Genomic DNA, 25576 nt, shown 5'->3' with positions numbered 1-25576 from the left:
TTTAAAGTGGTTCCTTGTTAAAAAAAAAAAAGAGAGAAAAAAAAGAAAGAGATCTGTTTGCCCTTTATGACCTTTTTTTTTTTCTTTTTTAAGAAAAAAAAAATGTATCCGTCCTTTCTATGTGAAATAGTACTATTGGAATTATTGTTTATCTAATGCTTTCCAGAACAAGTTTATTTATTGTTTATATATGTAGATTTTACTGACCGTTGGATGTCTCATTAGTAGTATTGATATTTGATTTTCTTGATCCAGCTATTTCACCAATACCCTTATTCTTCCGGCTATCAATGGTCCTACTGAGGGTCTCATGCTGATATATGTGTCTCATTTCTTCACAGCCATTGTTGGTATGCTTCTGCTACCAATGTTTTTTTTACACTAAGTAATGTGCTTTTGTGCACACACGAATAATGTTCTGAAACTTTATTTAAAATCCAATACTGCGTAATCTTCTTTAGTGGTTCTCTTTTGTTATTTGCTATTTACCCTTTCATTCTTACTCGAGTTCTTAACTTTTCCAGGTGCTGAGTGGTGGGCTCAAGAATTTGGAAAGTCTATACCCTTATTAAGTTGGGTACCATTTATTCATGGTAAGGCTATTCTTTATAAAGCTGAAGGCCTATAACTCATTAGTTTTGGAACTGAAAAAAAATGTATGGAGCCTGCTCAAAATTCTTGCATAATATATTTTGGATGCTTTAGCCCACCAGAATGTTTTTATTATGAGATGTGTTATTTGGGGTTTCTTTACCTGAAAGTTGTATCTGTTTGCATTAGATTGTGTGTGCTCCTTAGGGTGTCTCATTTTTCATAAACTCTGAATTAAACATTTCCACAATAATTTTACTTTATAGCAATGTCTTTAAATGTTTTTTTTTATGAGATTTATATTGGTAAGGTCAAGGGGAATGTGATATTAAAGGGACGGAGATTTTATATTTGGTTACTGTATGCCTGTAAACCAATGTCATTTAGGTTGTTTTGTCTTGCTAAATATTGTGGTATTCGGGAAATAAATCCTAAAGATTTTTTTGTGTGGGCTTCACTGGAAACTGCTATAAAATTGCATTACATTTCATTTTTTGCTCTTTTGTTGACATTTTTTGTGTAGTTGAAGTGTCATCTTTCATTGGCATGGCAAATTCTACCTTGTCATTAAGACATTCATTTGAATGCATTTAGGGTTTAAGCGTTTTTTTTTCCTATAGATCCCAATCTGGTAATATATGCAGATGATTTTCTTTCATTTATTCCTTGTCTGGGTGTCCTTCCCAAATTTGCACTGCTTCCAGCCTGCGATCTCATATATTATTCCTTCATTGATATGGCGGCTACTTGTTGATTTGTCAGGATTTTCTTTTACCCATTTAAGATCCCAGAACTTCCTAAGTTGTATTACTTTTGCTGGAAGAGTTTAATCTACACCATCTAATTTTTCTGTTTATTTAGAAGTTAACATAAGGAGCCTTTTCTAGACATTTCATGATATTCAATTGGTGATTCATCTCTATTTCCCAGGCTCCACCACTCCTTAAATTCGCAATTTATACTTCTTGATTAACTTTTATTCACTTTCTCATTTTTATATCCTTACTTTTTTATTTCCTGCTTGATGATTGTCAGTAAAGTCCTGCCTTTGGCACTTTTTTGAAGTGTATTGTGTTTTCATTTTTGTTTATTTCAGAAATTCCCACATACAAAGCTGTGATATTTCTGATGATAGTTTTTGCTGTTATTCCAACAGTCACATTCAAGTACGTAGATCTCCATACCCTAAATTATTGAAAATCTCCTTTTCCTCTTTGGCATGAGTAGCAATTTACATCTGACATTTTTCTGACTCATTATACATTTATTATGACTTGCTCAACTTAAGATTCACTGTTTCATATGCAACCTTCAAGTTCTTTCCTTTTATGATAAGCTTCGATGGACTGGAGTTTCGGCACAGTTTTTTTTTTTTTTCTTTCCCCTGGGCTGACACCAATACTGTTAACGTATGGACATGGATCATATTGCTGTTATTGTTGGATGATGGGGGGGTTTATGCATTTCTGTATTTCAACCTTCTAGACATAGCAACCAAGAGTGAATTTACAAAAATTTTATAACAAAATGAAGGGAAAATTATTAAATTGGTCTCCGGAGTTTGGCCTTGTACCAAATAAATCACTGGGGGTCCAAAATACTCGTATAAATCATTGTGGTGTGCTTCTCTATCAAAAATGATCCCTCAGTACAAATTCTAGCCATTAATTTTTCGACATAATCCTTTTGAAGTTATAATTGTACCCTCAAATAAAATTTTACCAAAAAAAAAAAAAAAACGAAAGAAAAGAAAAGAAAGAAAAAGTTGGTTTACGAGTGGCCACCCACCCCCAGAACCAGCCTCTAGTGGTGGCTGAACCACCCCCAAGGGCTTGGGGGTGTTAGACCAATCCTAGAATTGATCGTTGGGCGTGTCTGAACTACTTCGAAGGGCTATGGGGGTGGTTTAGCCACCTTCATAATCGGCTGTTGGGGGTGGCCAAACCACTTCCAAGGGCTTTGGGAGTGGTTTGACCACCCTTAGAACTGGCTAGAAGGGTTGGCCAACAAACCCCAATTCCACCCTAGAACCAAGCTTTTTAAAATAGGCTGTTGGGGGTGGCCAAACCACTTCCAAGGGCTTTGGGAGTGGTTTAACCACCCTTAGAACTGGCTAGAAGGGTTGGCCGACAAACCCCAATTCCACCCTAGAACCAAGCTTTTTAAAATATATATATATATATATATATATATATATTTTAATTTGAGGGTAAAATTGTAGTTTCATAAGAGCTTTGTCGGAAAAATGGATGGAATTTGTATGGAGGGATCATTTTGATACAAGGACATTACATGGATTTATAAGATCATTTTGAAACCTCGGATTTATTTGATACAATGTCAAACCTCAGGGACCACTATAGTAATTTTCTGTAAGATGACTTACATTTGTGTGTTATAGTGTTGATGGTACAAAGTTCAAAGTCCAAAGGATTTGCCTGTTTCCATTAGAGCTCGCAAGTATGACTTAATATTGTTGTTTGGTAAAGATTAGCTTAGATCTTTCTTGTTTTGTGTTTTATTTTCAGCGTACACAATGTTTATAAGGTAGTTCAGGCAAGAAAAGGAAGCATGCTGCTAGCATTAGCGATGGTAATACTACAACCTATTGGATGCACACCTCTTACCCTGTTTGCTTATAATAGGTGTAATATTGTTTTCTTGTTTCTTTTCAGCTTTACCCTTTTGTTGTGCTCTTGGGAGGAGTCCTTATTTGGTATGACTCAAATCTGTTTTATGTTTTATACATTTTTCTCTTTTTCACATGCGTTATGGTGTACATGCTGGGATTGTTTCTTGATGCAGGCATTATTTGTCTCCATCGGACATAATTGGGAACTATCCACATTTAGTTGTGATGGGAACTGGACTTGCTTTTGGTTTCCTTGTGGTGAGATATCTGTGGTTCAATGTGACTATCCATTCAGTTGAACTTTTTTACTTTCTTTCTTTGAATTGCATGGCTTTGTTACTATAGTTATTATTATTGAAAAAGCCAGCTATCTACCAGACTTGGTGGAGAGTGAATAGGTCCTATTTTTGGGACTAGATTGTGGAAAGAGCTTCTTTTATACTCAAAGGGGTGGTAGAACCCTTATCGTGCATAGATGACACTGCAAGGTACCATCGGTAGTTGCAGTTTAAAGATTGAGGGTGTATTTATGGCTTACGGTATTCTACCCTGGTACGAGGCATGGTTGGCCTGTATTTTAGGGTGTTCAGTACATTTTCCTCTGAAAGCTACAGTATGTGATTGACAACAGCTATAATATAGGGTAAATAAATAATTTACACAAATATATACATTCATTTATTTTCCACCTTTGTTTTCTGGTGTTGTAATGTCCGCATGGTAGCAGTAGTGTGTTTGATAATCTTTTTTTTTTTTTTTTGTAAGATTTTATTTTTTCCCTGTGCGAGAATAAAATTCCTTATCCTTGTTGCTTAATTATAACTTCTCGAAGTATTGCTGAATTGTAACTGTTTTGGCAGGGAAGGATGATCTTGGCTCACTTGTGTGATGAACCAAAGGGCTTGAAAACTAATATGTGCATGGTATGTTGCATTCTCATACCAAACACCTTTGAAATTAGTTGGTAAATTGAAATTTGGTCAAGATTACCATTCCCCCCCGTGGGGCCAGGTTTTTTAATTCCTGTTGTGTTTTCTTTTGTACTTGCCCATGCCCAGAAGGGGGAAAAAAGTCCTGGTCATTCCATATATTAAAAGCAAAAGGTCCTCTTGAATTTGCTTATAGTGGTAGGGTTGTGGTAATGGAGTACCATGATAGAATGGAGCTGCAGGGATTTGGTGATGCATTTAGAATACTTGAGCGAAATATCTGGTAATGCCAGTATGTTGTGATCACAGATTTTAGTAGTAATAGGATTGGTTTCTAATTGGGTTGATTTACTGCTTGACCATATGCCTGCCCATCCAGTGGCATCCTGAATTTTGTGGCTTAAATTTTACTTGTTTTGGTAGGTATATGATTCAAAGCTGAGTCAGATTTTGTCTTTAATTTTCAGTGGTACAGGGCTCCTCGATGTGTAATGTAATATACCTGTATTAGATGTTTGGGTTGTGTAATTTTGCTTGTACTTTATGGCTTGACATGATATAAACATGGCTTATTTGTCCAGTCCTTTTGTTGGAAACTAGAAATTTGAGAAATAAAAATGGGATGTTGGTATACAATATTGTTATGAAGAAGCTCTTTTCCAGCAAGCTCAAGACTGATGAATATTTATGATTATTGTTAGGATGTACTTCCCAAAGTCCAATGCAGGGCGTTGTTATTTTAATATTTTGCAACTGTTATCCTTGGTTGACATTGGAATTTATTTTAAGGTTGAGTTAAGTTATGATTCACAATATGCCAATGGCCTTTGGGGTGGTATGTGAGGTTGTGGTATGAAATGCCGTTGGGTGATTGAGTTAATTACTAAGCAAAAGGAAAAAAGTTGTGATTCACAATATCTATTACTTTGTGCAGTCACTGCTGTATCTCCCTTTTGCCATTGCAAATGCACTCACAGCCAGACTGAATGATGGGTATGTTGTAATTTATTTTCTTTTTTTGATGAATGTTGTAATTTGTTTTCTGTGAGCTGAATGGCAGACTTGTTCCATTCTTAATGGTTTTGGTTCTATTTTATTCATGAAACTTTGTTCTTCCATTGTGGCAGAGTTCCTTTAGTTGATGAGAGGTTTGTTCTTCTTTTTTACTGTCTATTCTCAGGTATGGTGACTTTCACCTTTTTATTTTATTTTATTTTTTATGCATATCATCAATTTTGAAAATTACTTTTATGTACATTTTACAAACTCCAATTTCCATTTATTTGCTTCAAATGCAACGAAGTTCTTGCTGAGCTTAAGTTCTGGAAAAGCATATTAGGCAGTTGCTTTGACACTGTTACTATTGCTTAGAGATTTATTATTGTGATTTTGTGATATTCTTTCTGTTCTTTGCCTGAGAAACCTCTTTTACTGAACTCAGGGGGACTCTATTTGCACTTTGCTACATCAGTCGTTCATGAAATTACAGCTGCCTTGGGAATATATTGCTTCAGGTGAGAATACCAGCCACAACTTTAGAATTTCACATTTCCTTTTTTTCCCAACTTGATTCAAATAAGGTTTAGATTGGATTAGTGTTTTTTTTTTTGAAATCAACTTCTTACTTCGCCAATAACAGTGTTGAAACTACATATTCATGAAAATAAACGTCTTTACATTGGTATCAGTATCGCAATTAGCATTTAACTATAGTTTATTAATATAATGTATCCTGCAGTATTTAAGTTTCAGATCTTCCCCTGTTGTGGCTTTACATAGAGTATGGCCTTTGTTTCTAATTATGTTTTTTTTTTTTTGGTTGGTCAATTACAGGATAACCAGGAAAGAAGCTTGAATTTTGGTGGTGTTTTCTTCCGGATGTCCTTCCCAGGTTCGCCCATCTTCCTTTTTGGTGGTTTCAAATCTGAATGATGCAGCTACAACGATTTTTTTGGTTATTATTTTTTATATAGCATTGATGACATAGTTGTCATTGGGTTTTAGCATTGAAGGTCTACTTTAATCATCCTTATTTTTGTAATAGATAATTTGTTTTCGGAATAGAGTAGGCGGGTTCAGATATGTAAACTCGTTAAGTGTAATACAAGCATTAGATGTTTGTAACATGTGATGTGCGAGCATGTGCATGGGTGGTTTTTCCTTTTTTATGTCATAGCAGAGAGAAATTTGTAGGTCGATATCCTTTCTATTGGATGCCTATTATATCGTATGATTTTTTTATAAATTTACAATATTTTCCTGATCATCACTTTGCCTTCAAATAGGTTCAGGAATAAAATAGATATTCCTTGGAATAGTTGCTCTATTGTTTGGTTTGTGTATTATTTTTGAAAATAACCATTCCAACCTCCTTCCTTGCGCCCACCCAAGGAGCTAGGATAAATAATGTTTTAAGAGTTTGGGTATTTTGGAGAATTTAAGCAAAATATATTCAATTTCAGTTAAAAAGTTTGGTTATTCATATTTTCTCACCAAACACGAATAACAATAGTTAATTCAATTCTAGGTTTTTTTGGGTGGTCGGCCCATTCCAACCATACCCTTGAAGTGGCCGACCACCCTCTTGACGGTAAGGGGGGGGATAAGGGATTAGCCTCTCCTTAGGGGACTTCCGACTACGTGGTCAAATTCAGGTCGTTCTCATTCAAAAAATTTGTAGAAAATATAAACCCGATGATCAACGTTGAGTTTCATCAAAAGCAAAGCCATAAAAACATATATATATATATATATATATATATATGAATACAAACATGACAAATAGAGAATCAATTCCACGTATTAAAAAAAATTCAAAAAAAAAAAAAAAACCTATTATAATATTTTTAAAAAGAAAATTGCTTTTACACTTATTTTATACTCCCATACCATATATATATATATATATATATATATATATATAGGAAGGTATTGGGGGACACGTGCATATAGAAAGAAGCGGCGAGCCGCCTAGGGCAAAGAACGTCCTTGAACCAAGTCCTTTTCTTCCCTGGCCAGCCATGTCTCTGGTGCGTTTCAGAAGCGCTAGGCAATGTGTGCGCTATTGCCACTCCCTAACACGCTGCCACACCTTTTCCCGTCGTCACCTAAGCACATCCGCCGCCGAGCCCCACCTCCTCGTCCCCGCCTACAAAATAGACTCTGGCGAGCAACACTTCTTCTCCGTCCCAGTCCTCCCAGACTTGTGTTTGGGACCCGCCACTTCAGTCTTAACGCTCAAGACTGAACCCATGGGTCTCGCCTCTTCGCAATATCTCAATGGCTTGTTCTGCTTTCACCATGCTGAATATCCCTATTACTTTGGGGGCCCAATACTCGCATACAATCCCACTACCCAAGAAACCATTAATATTCCTCTTGATCGTCCGGGAAATGACGCTGCAGAAACAACTTGGAACATCACGACGCACTTTGGGTTCGACCCTTCAACCAACTCGCACAAAGTGCTCCGTATTCGGTGGACCGAAGCGCTTCCGGAGTCGACTCCGAGGGCGTTTAAGATGAAATTTAATGTTTTGACGCTAGGCAAGGAGACTATGTCGTGGAGAGAGATAGATCCTGTGTTGCCTTTTGACTGTGTCAAGTATGCCAGTGGCGGGAGAAGTGTTTGTCTTAATGGCGCAATGCATTGGATTCACCGGTACGGGGATTCTATCGTTGCGTTCGATGTCAGAGATGAGAAGTTAAGATTAATCCCTTATCCTGATGGGTACACAGAGGGTGTAAACCCGTCGGAACTTGTACGACCGGAACGGCTAGTCGAAATTGGTGGGTGTTTGGCTCTGATAACTTCAGAGGGCAGAAACGCTTTAGAGAGCCCATGTTTTGTTGAGGAACAGATGCTGGAATTGTGGGTACTAAAGGATTACCACAATCATGTGTGGGTTCAGGAGTCTATTCGGTTACCGTTCCGATGGGATGATTCAGGTCGGCCTTGTCCTATTGGGACTTTGCCAACGGGCGAGGTCTTGATGAAGCCGTTTTCTTTGTACAAGAGCCCTGCCTGGGTGCTTTTCTACCATAGAGAGGAAAAATATTTCAAGAAGGTTGACATCCCGGGCTTGCCTGAATGGGTGACTTCGGGCCTGCGCACTCTCAAGTTCGTTCATTGTTATGTGGGAAGTGCAGGTCTTACAAACGGAGTAAGTAATGAACCACCACATGGAGATTCGAATAAAGACAGCAAAGAGAATGGTTCTTCTTAAGAGGGCCTTTGGATGCTTGATGTAGTGTAGGCGTCTCTCTTTTCTTTTGCATTGCTTAGCTTTGGAGATGGCTTCTTGTTGGTTTTGTACCTAAACAGGTTTAGTTATGTCTTATTATCTAGCCCAAAAAAATGCCAATTTAGAGTATTATGAATTAATTTATTTCTAATTACGAGCAATAGCTTCTTGTTTTCACTGTTGTGGTTTTTTTTTTTCCCCATAATAATTCCTTCGAGTGCTTAATGTGGAATGTGAAGTACTCCTTTATTGATACTTGTTTGTCTTTGTGAGTAGTTGCCCTTTGTTGCTGGGTTGGTATTGATATGAAGATGAGTTTTCAATTTTGATTCTCTTCATGTGAAGTAGCATTCCTTAAAATTAGTTGGCTATGTCATCTGCTAAAGGATATGCATTTCTTCTTGATATGCATTCCAAAGTATTCTTTCTGGTAACATTAATGTAGTCCAAATGATAGTGATATCATTTAAGAGTTCTTGCTCTTTTCTGATGATTGCTTTATATACACTTAGCTCTTCGTTTTTCAGGTTAGTTGCAACAGTTGGTTTAGAGAAATTGGGTTTTACCTAATCATAGAACCTCTCTAGTTATGTTTATATGATTAATTACATATCCAAAAGATGAAAATATATTTTGCAAAAGTTTAAGAAGGCTGTCCTGGTTATGTTCTAAAATTATAGGCCTCTGAGGTATTATTCTTGTTTCTTGGTCAGGTGAGGTATTATTCCCCTTTTTTAATGTATAAGAGGTATTCTCATTAATGGTGGGGAAATAATGATATTTGAGTCATATTCTGTTGGTTATGGTGACTTCGGAAGATTGAGACAAAATTAAACACCAGTTGTGCTGCAGACCAGAGCAGTTGACTGGAGGTATATCGGCCAAAGTTGGAGACCTGCTTTTGAAGATTTTTATGTGCAATAATCTTTCCCCTTAATGACTAATTTAAGGCATTAGTTGCTTAGATATGTTTTGGCTTAAGATGCATTGGTTGGTCTTCCCATCTTAAGCCTTCTATTTGGGTGACCAGATGGATGATGCTTGTTTTAATCCATAGATAAACATAGGTTCGAAGAAAGGTGGAAGAGAAGCAGGCAAGTCTTTTCTCTTGGATTTCTGCATTACTCTATACATCTTTTCTAAACAGAAACTCAGTAGATGAGGGTGTTTAGAAGCTGTAAGGAGAGAAAAAGAATCCGATCTAAAAGCCATAGAGGAACATAATGTTTGGTACCATAAAAGAGAGCGAGAAGTCGAAAAAAGAAAAAAAAGAAAAGAAAAGAAAGTTGCAAGCGGAAGGTAAAAGAGAACCTTCGTCGTCTTTTTCTTCGATGAACCTTTTTGCTTAGCCATTACTCATCTTAAAACCTTTGCTAAATTAAGCATCAGAACTTCCAGCGCAACTGAGAGAATTGTAATGGGTTTTGTGTCTGAGTACGCTAAGAACGTCATGATAATCGCCAATAACTTTATGATTTGACTGCCAAGGTTTTGCACTAAAGCAAACGGGAAAGGGAAAATTTTGTGAATTGTGGTGATTGATAGGTTGCATGGCACATTAAAATCAATGATACTTTTTTCCAATAAGGTCAGACCTAAGCACAAACTGGGTGACAAGAGCAATCGGCAACAGGAAAACCTGAATGCTGTTTCAGTTCCTGTCTAGGGAGATGTCAACGATCATCTTGTTCAGTTCGAAAAAGTCCTAGCTACAAACATTGTCCATATTAATTATTCATTGATTTTTTTCTTCTTTTCCTCTGTTTTTGCTAGGCATCCATCCAGCTTTGAAGTTTTGTTCTTACTTAGGAATTGGATACATGAAAATTCATTATGCATGTAGTTTTGTTTACGGTAGTGACTTATGGTGGTTGCAATTTAGATATCAGATATATTACCAATACAAGACTAACAAAAGGCTTAAACACATTTATATAAGAATGATGCTAGAAACTATATTTTTATCTAACAACTATCTCACAATGTTGACTTAATAGACATTCTCAATCATTTATTGAATCGGTCCTTATTAAAAAAAAAAAAAAAAAGATATAAGGGTCGGTTGGAATTACTGCATCAGCATTGTGAGATAAAAATGTTGTTTCTAACACTTTACATAAAGATCAATGAAGTTAAATACATATACCGAATCTAACCCAAACCTAGCTATTGATTTTTTTTTCTGACACCTTTAACGTATGGTATTATATAAACTGAAAATGACTCAATGACTTAATGCCTCAGATACAATTATACAACCCTCTCTATCCATCTTGGCAATCCCAGTGAAGCCTTCATCCCAAGCCTGGTAAGGAACACAGAATACAAAATGTGGAGCAAGAATGTGAAGCATCCACAATTCAGTAAAACCTAAAAAAAAAATAAAAACGAGAACATATTAGTCGACAAGTAATTAAGGGGATGGGGGAGGCTGTTGAAAGTACAGGGTGGAGAGTTTAGGATACCAAGGTCGCAAATATGGCATATATCACATTCATCGATGGAATTGTATTAATCCCCGTAGCAGTGAACAGGAATGTAAGAGAAGCATGAATATTTATGGTGATCTACAAGCAAATGAAAGAAATCTGTGAATGAATAGCAGGTACTCAAATTAAAACCTCAGAGGTGAAAGGACTATCAATTACCAAAGCAAGTATGTTTTCTCTTAGCAAGAATGAAGTTATTAAGACATATCCCACAGCACCAATTGCTCGAACCTGCATATATAAAATTCTCACTGTCAAAAGAAATTTGGAAATAGAAGGCAATGTTTAAAAGGTGTAAAGAATTCAAGGCAAAGTGGAGCAAAGACTACGATTGTGCACAACAAAATTGAAAGAGTCCAATTTGCTCCCGACCTGAGAATATGCCAAAAACAAAAAACCCAAGATGTTACTGCATGACTTTTGACTTGTCCAGAAATCGAAGATTCATAGATTTTGCATAAGATAAAGGAAATGCAAAATTAAAAAGCTAAAAATAACCTCAAAAAAGTAGTCCATTGCTCATCAAAATTACCAGAACTGACTAAGCAAACTAATCTAAGTCACTTGGCACTGGGTTCATATGGTTTAAATGTTATCAAAACGATATATATATATATATATACAAAAAACAGAAGTCCCCACAAAGTTGTAAACCATGAATAGGGACCAAAAAAACAAACAGATTAGCAAAACTTTTACATAATGTTGTACCATTTAAGAAATTTTGTAAGTAAGTGTGCACATTGCCCAAAGAAGAATCATCAGTACTGATACACAGTGAGCATCGCATACCTCCACAAATAACCCATTGTGAAGCCAGCTATTCCATGCTTAAGCTGCAGAAGAGGAATATCCAAAAAGTAGGTCAGTTACACTTAAAAAGTAGGTAAAATTACCAGCAATTATGCCCCCCCACTCCAAAAAAGAAAAAGAAAAGAACAGAACCTAGCTATCCCAAATAATGGAAGCTACGATACATGCATATATTCACAAATACACATACATACAGATATATAATAAAAGAAACAAAACATGCTTTAACAAGGAACAGAAACTACAGTATAAGTCATTTCTCTTTACAATTTCTTCAAAAAAAAAAAAAATTAACATTAAAAAAATAATTTAAAACGCATCAAAAGTAATTAAAATTTGAGCAAGAAAACAAGTTCCTGGAAAGTGAAAGCTTTGAATCTATAATATACTAAATTTGTAAGAAAACTGCAAGCACAGAAACAAAACAAGGTATGTTAGGCAGAAGGGAAGCTTACCAGATAGGTTAAGGCTTTCACTGGACCAGACAAGACAAGTAATAGCATGGCTGTTGCCACCTACCAAGAAAAGGAATCATTTCCATAAAGTTTATAATTCCATGATCTATACGTTATTCTTCCAACAAAAAAAAATATGCTGATCTTTTAATATGGTGGGAATAAATGGGTACAAACCATAGTTTTCCTTCCAGCTGCAACGCCCCATCTCATTGAGGAGATTACTATTGGCAACGAGAAGACACAGCCAAAGTAATTCTGTGGAAAACCATATCTTATTGAGAAACAATGCACGGCAGAATGCATAAGCAGACATGAGACACTTAATGGCTTCTTATACCAAACTGAAGAATTCTATTAAAATAGAGGGGGGATTAAAAAAGAAAGTTGCTTGCTAGATTTATGTTTGTTTGATCTTGTATGTACAAAATTCTGTTTTGTTCAGGTCACAGGCTTGTGTGCCGCTACTTGCTTCTTGTTTCTATTTTGGATTAATACCAGTTATTCAAAAGAGAATATGAAAAATGAATTTTATACCAAATCAGTAAGTTACTACCAACGAGTCATATATAACCACCAATATGCAGCCAGGAAATGACAAGAATGCCTATTTATAACAACCAAATATCTAACCAAAGAAGCCAGAAGAACCTAAATATCTAAACTAAATAGCCAATGCAGGGAAACAGAAATAACCCATGGAACATATACACATAGAAAATTGTTCATCACACAGAAAGTCAGCAAGTTAAAATTGGAATACGTATAAGTTTGTACTAACGTGAGAACTATATTAACAACCAACAAAAAACAAAGCTACAAAATTCCATATCCATCCCTCTATTTTTCTTTACAAGAATCAGTACCAAAAGCACCAGAGAGGCGTAGATTACAACATTAACAACACAAAGAAAGCGAAAATTTCACTTCTGTAACTAAATTGACGAAGACCCATTTTTCATTTAGCCCCACAAACCTCAATAGCGAGAGAATTGCTCAAGAAGTAGACCAAGCCGGTGAGCGCGGCGAACATGGAGCACTCCACCAATGCCAGTGTCTTCCGATAAACAGCGCCGTCTGGAGACAAGTCTTCCAGCTCCGGTGAAGCTTTGGTGTAGCCTCCTTCATTGCCAGCAAACGGTGCTTCAGCTTTCGAAACCCTAATCAATTTGAAGGTGGGATAGGAGAGAGGGATCGGGAAAGAGAAGGGGTAGGGTTTGAGGAAAACTGTGGGTTTGTGAGGGGTTGGAGGGAGGGGTAGAATTGAAAATTTACGTGGGGTGAGAGAGAGGTGGAGAGTGGTAGTTTGGGAAATAGAGAAAGATGGAGGGGGTTGATGAAGCTTGAACGGAATCATGGGGATGAAACACTGGGAGCTCTCAGAAAATGTGTGTCACTGTAGCCTGTAGGTATGAGAGAGCGGGAGAGTACTCAGATGGAAAATTGTTGTGTGTGTGTGTGTTTGGTCTTGGGCCTGGTAATGGGCCTGGCCGAGTCCTAGTATGGGGCCTGGGTCTAGGTTGGGCTCTTGAATTTTAGTTTTGGTATTTCACATGGACTGTGTTTTAGTTTTGCTATTACATAGATATTATTGATTACCCAACAAGCAAAATAAAAGATAAATTAAATATCTCTCTTTCTTAAATTTGGACCATTAAAAAAACTATTTTACTTAAGAAAATTTCAAAAATAGTAATATTATACCCACAACTCTTTTGCAGTTTGTTTATCAGTAGTATGTGATTGTAGCCAAATCATCTACCGGAAAAAAAATAAATAAATAGAATTAAAGGTCGAGATTTCTTACGATTGAAGTGTAATCAGACAAGTAATTAAAAGAGATATTGAATATACTTCATGTGCCCGAGTAAGTTTCGAATGAATTCCATCAACAACTTCTCATAATTGCAGTCGGTCGTGCAGATTACAACTGATCCCGATTCAAATTCTACTCGAGCATGACTGATTCAAGGTCAGATCCCAATTTCCAAGAGAGTTTATTTATGTGCAAACGATTGGGATGAAGTTGGTTCCAACTTCCAATGGGCAAAAAAAGTGGTGGATTTTGATTTTGATTTTGATTTTGATTTTGGATGAACCAACATTTTTGGCATTTGACTGCAAGGGGCCCCCCGGGAAGTGCACGTCAGACAACAAACATGCTTGTAAATCTGTGAATAAGCTGTAATTAATGATGAATAAGATGACCCAATGTGATAGAATTGCATAAGCTTATGATCCCGAAACATTTTGAACTTGTCAATTACTGCAAAGCAACAAAATAATTAGTGAGCAGAGAAGAGGGATGGAAACACCATAATTGTCACCATTTTGAAATTTAGTAAATTAATGCATAACACCCCTCCCCCCCTCTTAACAATTGTTTATGTCCCCCAATGATGCCTAGGGATTTTGCATGCGTGTTGCGTGCAACTTAGCCATCATGTCTCAAGGCAGACGTGTCTCTGCCCGTTTTATACCCTTTTTCTTTCTTTTTTTTTTTTTTTTCTTTGGGAGCCAACTCTATTTTTATTGTTCCTTGCTTAAATTCAATTTTAGTATTGGATTTGAAATCAATAAAATATTAGTTAAATAATTAAATTTATAATTTTTTTAAAAAATAATAATTAAATATGATATCCAAATATTACTCAATTAGAATTTTATAATTTTTCTTTCATTTTTGCCATAAGGGTAGAGTAATTAGTGTTTGCGTGTCGTATTTGAATCGTGCTAATGTATGCGTATAAGTATATAATTCAACTCACTTAAGTAAATTTGTCAGATCATTCGACCATAATTTACTGATTTCGTACTGGGTTTGTATTATGTTGAAGCATGAGTATAAAACTATATATGTTAATTATAATCTGACTCATTTAATTAAATGGATCAAACTCATCAAACTCTAAATTGCTAATTTCATATTGAAATTTATGTCGAAATATGCCCAAAAAAATAGCAACCCTGAACATGTTATATATATATATATATATATATATTCTGCCTGAGATGAACCTGCAATATCATGGGCACTCAAGCTGTCAAGCATGACCTATGAAGATCCTATTTTAACTAAAAATTATGTCACCTCTAATACAAAATACAAATGTTTTAGAAAAATCTTGTAAATTTACCGTTTAATAACTATATCAAACATATTGATCGAGAGAAAAACAATAATATATATATATATATTTTTTTCAAGTAACAAAAAAACATTGTGATGAGATGAGATGAGACTAACTAAATTGGTTTGGGGTTTGGGATTTGTGATTTCTCTCTTTCTCTCTCTCTCCCTTTCAGCTTATGAGTTGCACAGTATGTTTATGCCCCACCAATGGCATTACTTGTAGAAGCTAAAGACTGGAAAGATGAGCAATCAAGTAAGACCACTTGTTTTAGTCCAATCATGGCAATGCCACGTAACATGCTGTAACCAAGATAGATGTGAGCAGCCCACTCAGTAGAAGGTCCCACAAATTTTTCAAAATGGAAAAGTCAGTGCGCAGAACTATATAGGTCTATAAAACCAGTTTATTTAGTACACTACGACACGTCAAAGCTCCGTCCGCTTTGCAACAACGTGACACGTGTCGTCAATCGACATCCCTGTTTGGAGACTTTGAGGCCTAGATTAGCATCCTAGGATAGAAGCATGATCCTTGCCTTAGCTTCTGCTGACCCGCTCTTCTCCAGCATCATTGTCCATGCACCCTAGCAAATCTGAACCGCAATTTCCTCCTAAAGCGTTCCTGAAAAGGACGCCTGTGATCGTTTAGTCTAAGAAGTGGGGCCGACAGAATAGATTTGTCGGTGGGACACGTGCTCAAGATCTACGGGGAAACGACATAGTTTAAGATTGTGTCTCTCACTAAATGATGGGTATAGTGTAAAAGAGAGTGGACAAATTAATATGTGCCTTCACTTATGCCACTCTGATGGGTTGCTTTACTTTCATATCCCACTAATTCAAGAAAAATCTTTTACAAGAGAGCCAGAGGAGTGTATTTCTTTGCTTGATAAATGATTGATGAGGGGAGGATTTATGTCATTTTGTTTGGAAAAGTCAAAGGCAAGAGATCAAGAAAAAGAGAGAAAAATCTGGTAATATTTGGCAAAAAGTCCAAAAACAGATGACAGATTGATGGACTCAGATCAGATCAGACAATCTAGACTTCTTTGATGGTGGGGCTTCTTCCTTTTCTTTTCTTTTCTTTTCTTTTCTTTATTTATTTTTCTAATTATGTGGTAATTAAAGTGGGAGGGTAGTTTTATTAGGAATGGTGGCATTGATGGTACAAATGCATGCAGTACTGGAATTTTTATGAATAAGTGTTTGTTCACTGATTTACTCCATTTGCTGTTGCCTTCCCTTCCCTACACACAATAATGCCTTGGGAGCTAGTGCTTTCTTGCGTCACTCTTTTTTCTTCCTAGCACTGTTTTGAGAAAGAAAACGTAAAGGTGACGCCTCTGTGCCTTCTATCACTCCAGATGTCATAGCACCTTGATTCTTGAAATCTAAAATATCACAGTAGTTTGTTTCTTGTTTACCTTTCGTTTATAGCTTCACCGTTTTTGAAGCAAAGAATTCGATCATCTTTCTTTCTTTCTTTCTTTCTGGTAAAAGATTGACGCTGCATTTACGGGAAGCAATGAAAGAGAGAGGCAAAGCTGTGGAAACATTCAACAACGACATGGAGTATTATTCTTCTTCATCGGATCTTCCGTGCAAGAAGCACCCATCTTCATCATCTGTTGGAATATGCGCTTATTGTCTTAAAGACCGCCTGATCAAGCTGGTTTGCTCCGACTGTGGAGAGCAGCGTCTCTCCTCCTGCTCTTGCTCTGAGATCTCTTCCAATCGCAATTCATGCACTGTCGAGGTGGGGAGCGTCGGTCGGGTCTCGTTCCTGATAGAGAATGAAAGGAGTGAAGTTTCACAATCACATTCTTCTAAGCCCAAACCCCCCCAAGAGAAAGCAGAGGAAGTTGTGATGCTCAAGAGAAGCAGCAGCAGCTGCGTCGAGATTAAAAAGAGTGCGTTTTGGAGAATTGGGAGATTGTTTAGGAAGAAGAGAGAAAAGAATTGTGAGAGATTGAGTGTTGGTGGGGGGTGTGATGAGAAAAGTGATTTGTGGATGGTTGATTATATGGGTGTGTCTAGGTCCAGGTCTCTTTGTAGTTTCAGGGGCGGTTGGTTGTTTGGATCAGAGGATGGTGGGGATCATTTGGTTGTATCAGGTGCTAGGAGTTCTATTTCTGCAGCCAGGAGTTCTGGGGTCAATGGGGGACTTCTTTTAGATTCTGGGAGAAGAAGTGGGTTCAGTGAAGCAGAGCCAAGAAAAAGTGGCTTTGATGGTGAGAAGAAAGATAGTCAATTGGAATCTGAAAAGGGTGGTGTGAGGAAGGGTGGTCTTCTGGAGCATGATGCTGGTTTAAATGGAGGAGCTAATAGGCGTGTTTTCTCACTCAAAGAGAGTGATTTCAATGGCATAGATGATTCGGGCTTTATTGACTTGAAGCTTGATTACTCATCAGAATCGAAGCAGGAGTTCTCTGCTGCAAAAATGGGTGTGATGACAGATCAAGATACAGGTTTTGGTAGCATGAGAGGGAGTAATTTTGTGGCAAATGAATGTGGAGGTTCGTTTGGGAATTTCTCTGGGGACGGGAGTTTCAGTAATGGGGGTTCCTGTAGGATCACGGTGAATGAGAGAGGGATCAAAAGGGGGAGGAAAAGTATGAAGGGTTGGCGATGGATTTTCAAGCAGCATCCTAGCTGGGGAAGTGCAAGGAAGAAGGATGAAGATCTTATGTTCAAAACCTGATATATGATGAACCGAAATGACACACAAAAAAAAAAGTTATATCTTTTTGTGAAGAGCAAATGCCAAATTCTTATTCTGTTTTTATGTCTTTTAGAAGGGAGTCAGTCCCCATCTTTTAGTCTCTTCTGTTTGTAGTTTTATGTTAATCTGGTAAATGTTAATAACAAGTAGCTTAGATTAAATGCCTCATGTGTTTGCTTGTTGTGTCCATTGCACAACACACAAAAAAGAAAAAGTTTAGGGTACATTTGGAACCGGCCACTGAAATAGAATAGTTATTTCCTTGTTTTTTTTCATTTTTGGAATGGCTATTTTTTCCTTTTGGGGAGAATAACACGAAGTTCTTAAGGGAAAATATAATAATACAACCACTCTCACAGTATCATTGCACCAAGTAAACTTAGCCTTTTTTTCTTTTTTTTTTTTACATGTCTAAACTAGGGAAAAGGGAGAGAGATTCAAACTAGTGACGATTAAGCTACCCTTTTGGGACGCTTTGCTTAGTCCTTAATGCAATAATAAAGTATCTGCCACAAATAATTTGATTCGGTCAATTTTTGAAACACAAAATAGCAACTTATTTTGACATACAAAGAATACACATCTGCATACTTGACTCCAGACTGAGCCACATACATCTACTAGTTTCCTCACTCTCCCCCTTCCTTTTTCATTTGTAGTGGCAAATACCCATCCCTAGTTTAGTTTTCTGTCTTTCTTTCTTTGTCTGTCTGTTGGGACTGAACTAGAAACTTTTATCGAGGAGGGCAAAAGCATAAATTAAAAATATATTAAAATTGAAGATTAATTAAATGAATAGAAAATAAAATTAATATCTAGCCATTTTTAACAAACCATAAACATATCATCAACATAATCATGCTTTATATGGAGAATTGCAACCTCACCGAATAGACAAACCCTTAAATCATTTAAGCCGAGGATAACTGTACGACGTTCTTTGAGCCGAAACATTGAACTGATCACATGAATTCTTCTTTTTTTTTTCTTTTTTTTTTTTTTAGTTATTTATGGGACTAAAGACTAAAGTTAATTTTTTGTCGGGAGCCAAACATAATTTTTTTTTTTTTTTTGGTACATTAACTATAACTATAGCATTTCTCAGAGGAAGGGGAGGGGCCAGCCATTGTGGGTCCTTAAGTAATTCCGTCTATGTCTGTCTATTTTTCTTCTTGTATTTTTTTAATTTTTTTTTAAAAGTAATTTTTCATTTTTCTAATTATGGACAAAACAATGTGTTCTGCACTTGAAAAAGCATTGGATTGCAACATTTACAATTGGTTCTAATAATAAAGGTCTTTTTATCTTTTCATATTCCATTCACTTAAATGACATTTTTTGATAGAGGGTCTTAACGTAGGATCAAAATTTTGAATTAAAGGACATGTTGCACTCAATTGAAATTTGGTGGCTTCTTTGAAAATTGGGTGCTCGTTTGAAAGTGAAGTGTAATTTATTTTCCCATGTGAACCATATTTTCTTATAAAGATATAAACATCTGTGGGAGAACAGAGTGTGTTTAAGCACCTTGTTGGATGAGATACCTTTGACCTTTATGGGTGTTAGTGCTGCTTAGGTTTAATTTGCTTAGAAAAGAAAAGTAAAAAGTTAAATGAGAAGAAAAAAATAATAATAATCTTAATTTGGACCCATTAGGCAGTAGACCACTTATATAAATTTGAAAATTAAGGAAGGTTATGATTCTCCTTGGTTTCTATATGAATTTGAATCCTCTCTATTTCAAATGAACGAGATGATATTTTTGTCCATTCAAAAAGCGAAAAAAACAAAAATATTCATCAATTATAATTAACTGAATATTATCTGATTCATTGAAATTGAAAGAATCATGTTCCGTTTGTATATAGTTCTCTCGGTTTTAAAATTAAACATCTAATAAAAATCCAAGAGGGAGGTTAGTTTAAGGTTGTCCACCCCACCCCACCCCGCCACACCACTCGAGGTCGTGGACCCGCGGGTGGGACATTTGCCCCAGCCACCTGCAAAGGGCAAATGACAAGCTGTATTTCGTCCATTTTCAAGCAGCTACTGATGAAGTTGGTCAAATTAAAGTTGTTCCTCGCTTTAAGACCATGTCAGTGACTAAGTTGTCAACTTTGAGCTACTATGACAATTATGCGCACTAATAATATAATTTGTAGAGAAAAACCCCCCTAATTGACTATGTCAAACTCTTGCTTGAATCAAACATTTGTATATATAACGAAGCAGAGTGCTGCTACTCATACAGAAACTACACAAAGCAAAAATGTATGTGACGAGACATCTTTCAACGTACAGAAGATCTCCTGAAGCCCTCTCCTTGCCTCCGCCAGAGGGTCCGAGTTCTGGTATTCTGGTCATCCAAGATGAGGAGTCGGAGCCAACTTGTTGTTTCGGATTGTGCAAGAGTATTGACATCAAGCACCTTCCTTTTCCTCAGAACAAGAGCCTACAACATCGATACTCAACAGGCTTCGGACATACCAAAGTTCTTCATTTTCAGAATATGATCTTCATTCCAGTCCTGAATCAGCCTCTGTCTTCCAATCTCTACTATGCGATACAATACAGGAAGCATAAAGGGTATGCATATATATATTTTCACAAACTGCAGTTATTTTAGCATGATATATGATTGCCCAGATGACTAATAATTCATACTCAAATCTTTTTATAGGGAAGCGTACACATGCTCAACGGAGGAGGATGAGACCACCTGCTGTTTCGGCGGATTCGCCACCGATGTACCACCACAACCTTTGGATCCCACCAACGTAAATCAGCAATTTGAGATCCGTCTCAGGGGAGGAATCCTCAATGATTCGGGGGGTCGTTTTACTGCCAAATCCGTAGCTCCAGATGGGTTTCCTCCATTTATTTTGGGGAAAATAGACTGGAAAGTGCGTGCCTCAGCTTCCCTTGATTTCGAGTTGGGTGAAGCGCAAGGCGTTGACACAACCCTCCGTGCCCACCTACCAGAATTCACCTTCACGTTATCAAACAGGAGCTCCCAACCTGTAGTGGTGGGAAAATGGTATTGTCCCTTCATGTTTGTCAGGGAAGGAACACGGAAAACGTTGAAGGATACAATGAGTAATTTGATATATTACGAGATGAAGCTGGAGCAAAAATGGGAACAAATATTTGCATGTGAGAATAAGAGTGAAGGCAACGCTGTGGTGGTGGATGCTCTTGTGGATAGAGAAGTTGTCACAGTTGGTGGAAGGGAAGCTGTGGTTGATGAGAGGAATGTGGGTGATAGCTTGGTGTGGTTTAGGAGTAATGGCGACGAGGAAGAAGAAACTTGTGTGGCGTTAAGTGTAGTAATAATTGAGAGAATGAAGTGGGAGCAGGAAAGGGCCGGGTGGGTTGGGGGAGATGGAAAGCAAGTGAGGGTAAACAGAGTAGAGGAGTTTGGGGGGGAAGGCGGGTGGAAGAAATTTGGTTGTTATGTTTTGGTTGAGAGGTTTGTATTGAAGCGACTGCATGGAGGCTTGGTGCTAAGCTATGATTTCAAGCACACTCATCAGATTAGGAGCAAATGGGAATGAGAATATTGCTGCTTTTTTAATTAAATTTGATTGTATTAGTGAAAGAATTGTGAGCATTATGTAAAGAACCGTCTCACTTAGATGGCTTTTAGAATATGCATTATAGAGTGTAATTTCGAATGTATAAAAAACTTTGACTTTTTTTATTGGACATCAATTGATTTCTAGATTAAATGGTCAACGGATTTATCCTACAAGAAGATTGAGTGATTTTTGTTACTTTTATGCACATATCTTACCCTCTCTTTTTTTTCCACCTTGCCCTCTTTGATGTAATTACCCTAGTTGAAGAGATAATGAACTATATCAGTCTATATCTATAAATAGTTGTTTCATGAGATCAATCTGTCTTCTAAAACTTGTCTGAGGGTAGATGAGAAATAATATGGCCAAAATCGTTGCATAGGATCAGAATTCTCAAGTTTATTGGCCATCGAGAAGGAAGAAAAGGGGAGCAAAGGATTAAGACAATAAGTGTTGTAGTAGCTGGTAGAGAGAACGTATTTTTATGGTGAAGACTGAAGACGAAAATAGTATATTAGTGTATGAAAATGGAATGCATTTTTTTAAGGGGGGAAACGGGTGTTTTCTTGTATCTTGGTTCTGCTTCATGTTGCAAATAGAAACAGGATTTTGGCTCCGTTTTGTTTCCACTGGAAAATAATTTATGGAAAACGGTTTTTCTATTTTTTGATGTTTGGTGCAACATAAAATAATAGTCAACAGAAAGTATTTTTCTTCTGACCGAAAATTCTTCTTTAATTTTTGAAAAATAATTTTTATTTTTGAAAATCGTAAACTATTTTTTCGAGTTTGAGCATCTCATTCTTAAATTGATAGACTTAAGCCGAAAAGTTGTCAGGACTTGACCAAGACTCGCCCAGGACCTGTCTGAGACCTCAATCGAGACCTAACTATAAGTGTTATATATATATATATATATATATATATATATATATATATATTGTGATTTTCAAAATATTTTTCAATAAATCATTTTTTAGAAAAACATTTTACATAGTAATAAACGGAGCATTTGTCTTACGTGCATGTAAAAGTCACTATATATAGTACTCTAAACGGGATCCATCTCCTCTAAAAACAATTAGGGTCAAGATTTAACCCCTTTTTTTTTTTTTAACCCAACGTGTAGAGTGATAAACTCTTGTACAACTGTTACAACTAGATGATGTTACAAAAAAAGTACTTAGTAAAATATATATATATATATATATTAATTCAAAGGCTGATTTTATCATCACATTATTTATTCACTTGTATGATAGTAGGATAGTCGTTCACAAATCTTCTGAATAGAATTTCTTTTTGTTTTATTCTCCCTTAAAGGTCTTGCGCCAGAGAAACCCCCATTGACTTTGTCAAACTCTTGCTTGAATTCAACATTTGTAGATAATATACAAAGCAGGGTGCTATCCATTCAGAACCTACACAAAGCCAAAATGTATGTAACAAGACATCTTTCAGCGTACAGAAGGTCTCCTGATGCCCTCTCCTTGCCTCCACCGGAGGGTCCGAGTTCTGGTATTCTGGTCATCCAAGATGAAGAATCGGAGCCAACTTGTTGTTTCGGATTGTGCAAGAGTATTGACATCAAGCACCTTCCTTTTCCTCAGAACAAGAGCCTGGAACATCGATACTCAACAGGCTTCGCATCTACCCAAGTTCTTCATTTTCAGAACATTATCTTCATTCCAGTCATTAACCAGCCCCTGTCTTCCAATCTCTACTACGCGATACAATACAAGAAGCATAAAGGGTATGCATTTTATCACAAACCACGGTTATTTTAGCATGATATATGATTGCCCAGATGACTAATTCATGCTCAAATTCTTTTTCCAGGGAAGCGTACACAAGTTCAACGGCGGAGGATGAGACCACCTGCTGTTTCGGCGGATACGCCACCGATGTGCCACCACAACCTTTGGATCCCACCAACGTAAATCAGCAATTTGAGATCCGTCTCAGAGGAGGAATCGTCAATGATTGGGGGGGTCGTTTTACTGCCAAATCCGTAGCTCCAGATGGGTTTCCTCCATTTATTTTGGGGAAAGTAAAGTGGAAAGTGCGTGCCTCAGCTTCCCCTGAATTCGATTTAGGTGAAGCGCAAGGCGTTGACACAACCCTCCGTGCCCACCTACCAGAATTCACCTTCCCATTATCAAACAGGAGCTCCCAACCTGTGGTGGTGGGAAAATGGTATTGTCCCTTCGTGTTTGTTAGGGAAGGAACACTGAAATCGTGGAAGGATGCGATGACTAATTTGATATATTACGAGATGAAGCTGGAGCAAAAATGGGAACAAATATTTGCATGTGAGAATAAGAGTGAAGGCAACGCTGTGGTTGTGGATGCTCTTGTGGAAAGAGAAGTTGTCACAGTTGGTGGAAGGGAAGCTGTGGTTGATGAGAGGAATGTGGGTGATAGCTTGGTGTGGTTTAGGAGCAATGGGGACGCGGGAGAAGAAACTTGTGTGGCGTTAAGTGAAGTAATAGTCGAGAGAATGAAGTGGGAGCAGGAAAGGGCCGGGTGGGTTGGGGGAGATGGAAAGCAGGTGAGGGTCAAGAGAGTAGAGGAGTTTGGGGGGAAAGGTGGGTGGAGGAAATTTGGTTGTTATGTTTTGGTTGAGCGGTTTGTATTGAAGCGACTGCATGGAGGCTTGGTGCTAAGCTATGATTTCAAGCACACTCATCAGATTAGGAGCAAATGGGAATGAGAATATTGCTGCTCTTTTAATTAAATTTGATTGTATTAGCTAAAGAATTGTGAGCAATATGTAAAGAACCGTGTGAGAGGTGCAAAGTGTCGCTTTGCTCACTTAGATGGCTCTTTGAACATGTATTCTCATTGAACATCAATTGATTTTTAGAATCAACGGTCAAAAGTTGGATTCAACAAGAAGATTTGAGTGATTTTTGTTACCTTTATATCGTACCATTGTTTTTTCTCTTCTTGTCCTTTTTGATGTAATTGTCTGTTTAAGAAGAAGAGACAATGAACTATATATATAAATGGTTGTTTCATGAGATCAATCCGTCTTCTAAAACTTGTCCGAGGATAGATGAGAAACAATATGGCGAAAATCCCTGCATAGGATCAGAATTATCTCAAGTTTATTGGCCATCCAGAAGGAAGAAAAGGGGTGCAAAGAGAATTACTTTCTGTTTTATTCTCACTTAAAAGTCTTGAGCCAGAGAAACTTTAATAAGTAGGATCAGAATTATCTCAAATATTTCTCGTCTGCTTTGTGATTATTTTGTATCAGCGGTATATATATATACCGCTGATACAAAATGATTGCGGGGTTGATCTTAGAAGTCGTTGAGAGAATGAAGTGGGAGGAGGGAAGGGTTGGGGGGAAAGAGAAGCATGTGACACTGAAGAGAGTGGAGGAGTTTGGAGGGAAGGGGGGATGGAGGAAATTTGGTTTTTATGTTCTGGTTGAGAGGTTTGTGGTGAAACGAATGGATGGGAGCCTGGTATTAACCTATGATTTCAACCATATTAAATAGAGTAGGGGAAAATGAGAGTAAAAGTTCTTGTTGTCTTCTAAATTAAAATACAGTAAAAATTATAAATTAGAAAAAAAGAACACTGTAAAATTCAATTAGTCTGTTCTTGTATATGCGTTACAAAAGTTGCTTACTTTTCATTTTGTATTTCGTTATTGTGTGTTTTTTGTTTTTTTTTTGAAGACTCGGCCTTGTTTTCACTATTTCTTGTCGAATCTTTACCAAATCGACCCTCTCTGTTTCTCTCTTGCTTCCAAACCCGACACAATTGAAATACAAAACTGTAAATGAAAGAAATAAAAGTGAAAAGATATATATAATTAGTATTTTAATCATTAAAAGATCAGACATTGAATTCAAACAAATAAAATAATAGTCGTGAATTCCTGCAAATCTCTTTAGCTATGTTTGCCAAGAGAAGGGCCCGGCACTGTAGCTGGAACGGCACCGTTCCAGCTACAGTGCCAATTGACACGTGGCA

At 37.0% G+C, this 25576-nt stretch overlaps 7 protein-coding genes across 7 annotated transcripts in view; 6 read left to right on the top strand and 1 right to left on the bottom strand.

Annotated features, from left to right (window-relative positions):
• LOC132177332 (choline/ethanolaminephosphotransferase 1) overlaps positions 1-6278 on the top strand; it is a 9944-nt gene extending 3666 nt beyond the window's left edge. The window contains exons 9-19 of the mRNA XM_059589601.1: positions 256-350; positions 525-593; positions 1688-1757; positions 3120-3183; positions 3267-3307; positions 3397-3481; positions 4084-4146; positions 5087-5145; positions 5280-5332; positions 5594-5666; positions 5986-6278. Coding sequence (XP_059445584.1) covers positions 256-350; positions 525-593; positions 1688-1757; positions 3120-3183; positions 3267-3307; positions 3397-3481; positions 4084-4146; positions 5087-5145; positions 5280-5332; positions 5594-5666; positions 5986-6007 — 694 coding nt within the window. The 3' untranslated portion in view covers positions 6008-6278. The remainder of the gene's footprint in view (positions 1-255; positions 351-524; positions 594-1687; positions 1758-3119; positions 3184-3266; positions 3308-3396; positions 3482-4083; positions 4147-5086; positions 5146-5279; positions 5333-5593; positions 5667-5985) is intronic.
• An 820-nt stretch (positions 6279-7098) lies between these two features.
• LOC132179035 (F-box protein DOR-like) lies at positions 7099-8573 on the top strand. The gene has a single exon (XM_059591653.1). The coding sequence runs from the start codon at positions 7173-7175 to the stop codon at positions 8376-8378; it is 1206 nt and encodes a 401-aa protein (XP_059447636.1). The 5' UTR covers positions 7099-7172; the 3' UTR covers positions 8379-8573.
• Positions 8574-10454: 1881 nt separating this feature from the next.
• On the bottom strand, positions 10455-13562 carry LOC132178635 (uncharacterized). The gene is made up of 8 exons (XM_059591106.1): positions 13130-13562; positions 12331-12411; positions 12154-12213; positions 11678-11721; positions 11215-11257; positions 11045-11116; positions 10862-10963; positions 10455-10766 (listed from the first exon to the last, which is right to left on the bottom strand). Exons 1-8 carry the CDS (start codon positions 13508-13510, stop codon positions 10647-10649), a joined length of 903 nt encoding a protein of 300 aa, XP_059447089.1. The 5' UTR covers positions 13511-13562; the 3' UTR covers positions 10455-10646.
• Positions 13563-16588: 3026 nt separating this feature from the next.
• Positions 16589-18141, top strand: LOC132179230 (uncharacterized). The gene has a single exon (XM_059591898.1). The coding sequence runs from the start codon at positions 16812-16814 to the stop codon at positions 17985-17987; it is 1176 nt and encodes a 391-aa protein (XP_059447881.1). The 5' UTR covers positions 16589-16811; the 3' UTR covers positions 17988-18141.
• Positions 18142-20277: 2136 nt separating this feature from the next.
• LOC132178405 (uncharacterized) lies at positions 20278-21562 on the top strand. The gene is made up of 2 exons (XM_059590846.1): positions 20278-20594; positions 20689-21562. The coding sequence occupies exons 1-2, from the start codon at positions 20278-20280 to the stop codon at positions 21560-21562; spliced, it is 1191 nt and encodes a 396-aa protein (XP_059446829.1).
• A 1408-nt stretch (positions 21563-22970) lies between these two features.
• On the top strand, positions 22971-24499 carry LOC132179541 (uncharacterized). Its single transcript, XM_059592279.1, has 2 exons — positions 22971-23339; positions 23426-24499. Exons 1-2 carry the CDS (start codon positions 23023-23025, stop codon positions 24297-24299), a joined length of 1191 nt encoding a protein of 396 aa, XP_059448262.1. The 5' UTR covers positions 22971-23022; the 3' UTR covers positions 24300-24499.
• A 377-nt stretch (positions 24500-24876) lies between these two features.
• Positions 24877-25576, top strand: part of LOC132178404 (uncharacterized) — a 3465-nt gene continuing 2765 nt past the window's right edge. Inside the window, exon 1 of the mRNA XM_059590845.1 lies at positions 24877-25062. Within this exon, the coding sequence (XP_059446828.1) occupies positions 24877-25062 (186 nt within the window). The remainder of the gene's footprint in view (positions 25063-25576) is intronic.

This window comes from Corylus avellana, chromosome ca4 (genome assembly GCF_901000735.1).
Source record: "Corylus avellana chromosome ca4, CavTom2PMs-1.0".
NCBI lineage: Eukaryota > Viridiplantae > Streptophyta > Magnoliopsida > Fagales > Betulaceae > Corylus > Corylus avellana.
The sequence above is the reverse complement of the archived record's forward strand: the minus strand, read 5'-3'. Positions and strand labels throughout refer to the sequence as shown.

Bases quoted from the DNA above. Each gene is read 5' to 3' on its own strand.
- LOC132179035 (XM_059591653.1), top strand. From the start codon at position 7,173: ATGTCTCTGGTGCGTTTCAGAAGCGCTAGGCAATGTGTGCGCTATTGC.
- LOC132178635 (XM_059591106.1), bottom strand. From the start codon at position 13,510: ATGATTCCGTTCAAGCTTCATCAACCCCCTCCATCTTTCTCTATTTCC. The intron at 11,722-12,153 runs GTAAGCTTCCCT...CCTCTTCTGCAG, and splicing joins TGAAAGCCTTAACCTATCTG to CTTAAGCATGGAATAGCTGG. The intron at 11,258-11,677 runs GTATGCGATGCT...GCATATTCTCAG, and splicing joins ACAATGGGTTATTTGTGGAG to GTCGGGAGCAAATTGGACTC.
- LOC132179230 (XM_059591898.1), top strand. From the start codon at position 16,812: ATGAAAGAGAGAGGCAAAGCTGTGGAAACATTCAACAACGACATGGAG.
- LOC132178405 (XM_059590846.1), top strand. From the start codon at position 20,278: ATGTATGTGACGAGACATCTTTCAACGTACAGAAGATCTCCTGAAGCC. The intron at 20,595-20,688 runs GTATGCATATAT...ATCTTTTTATAG, and splicing joins CAATACAGGAAGCATAAAGG to GGAAGCGTACACATGCTCAA.
- LOC132179541 (XM_059592279.1), top strand. From the start codon at position 23,023: ATGTATGTAACAAGACATCTTTCAGCGTACAGAAGGTCTCCTGATGCC. The intron at 23,340-23,425 runs GTATGCATTTTA...TTCTTTTTCCAG, and splicing joins CAATACAAGAAGCATAAAGG to GGAAGCGTACACAAGTTCAA.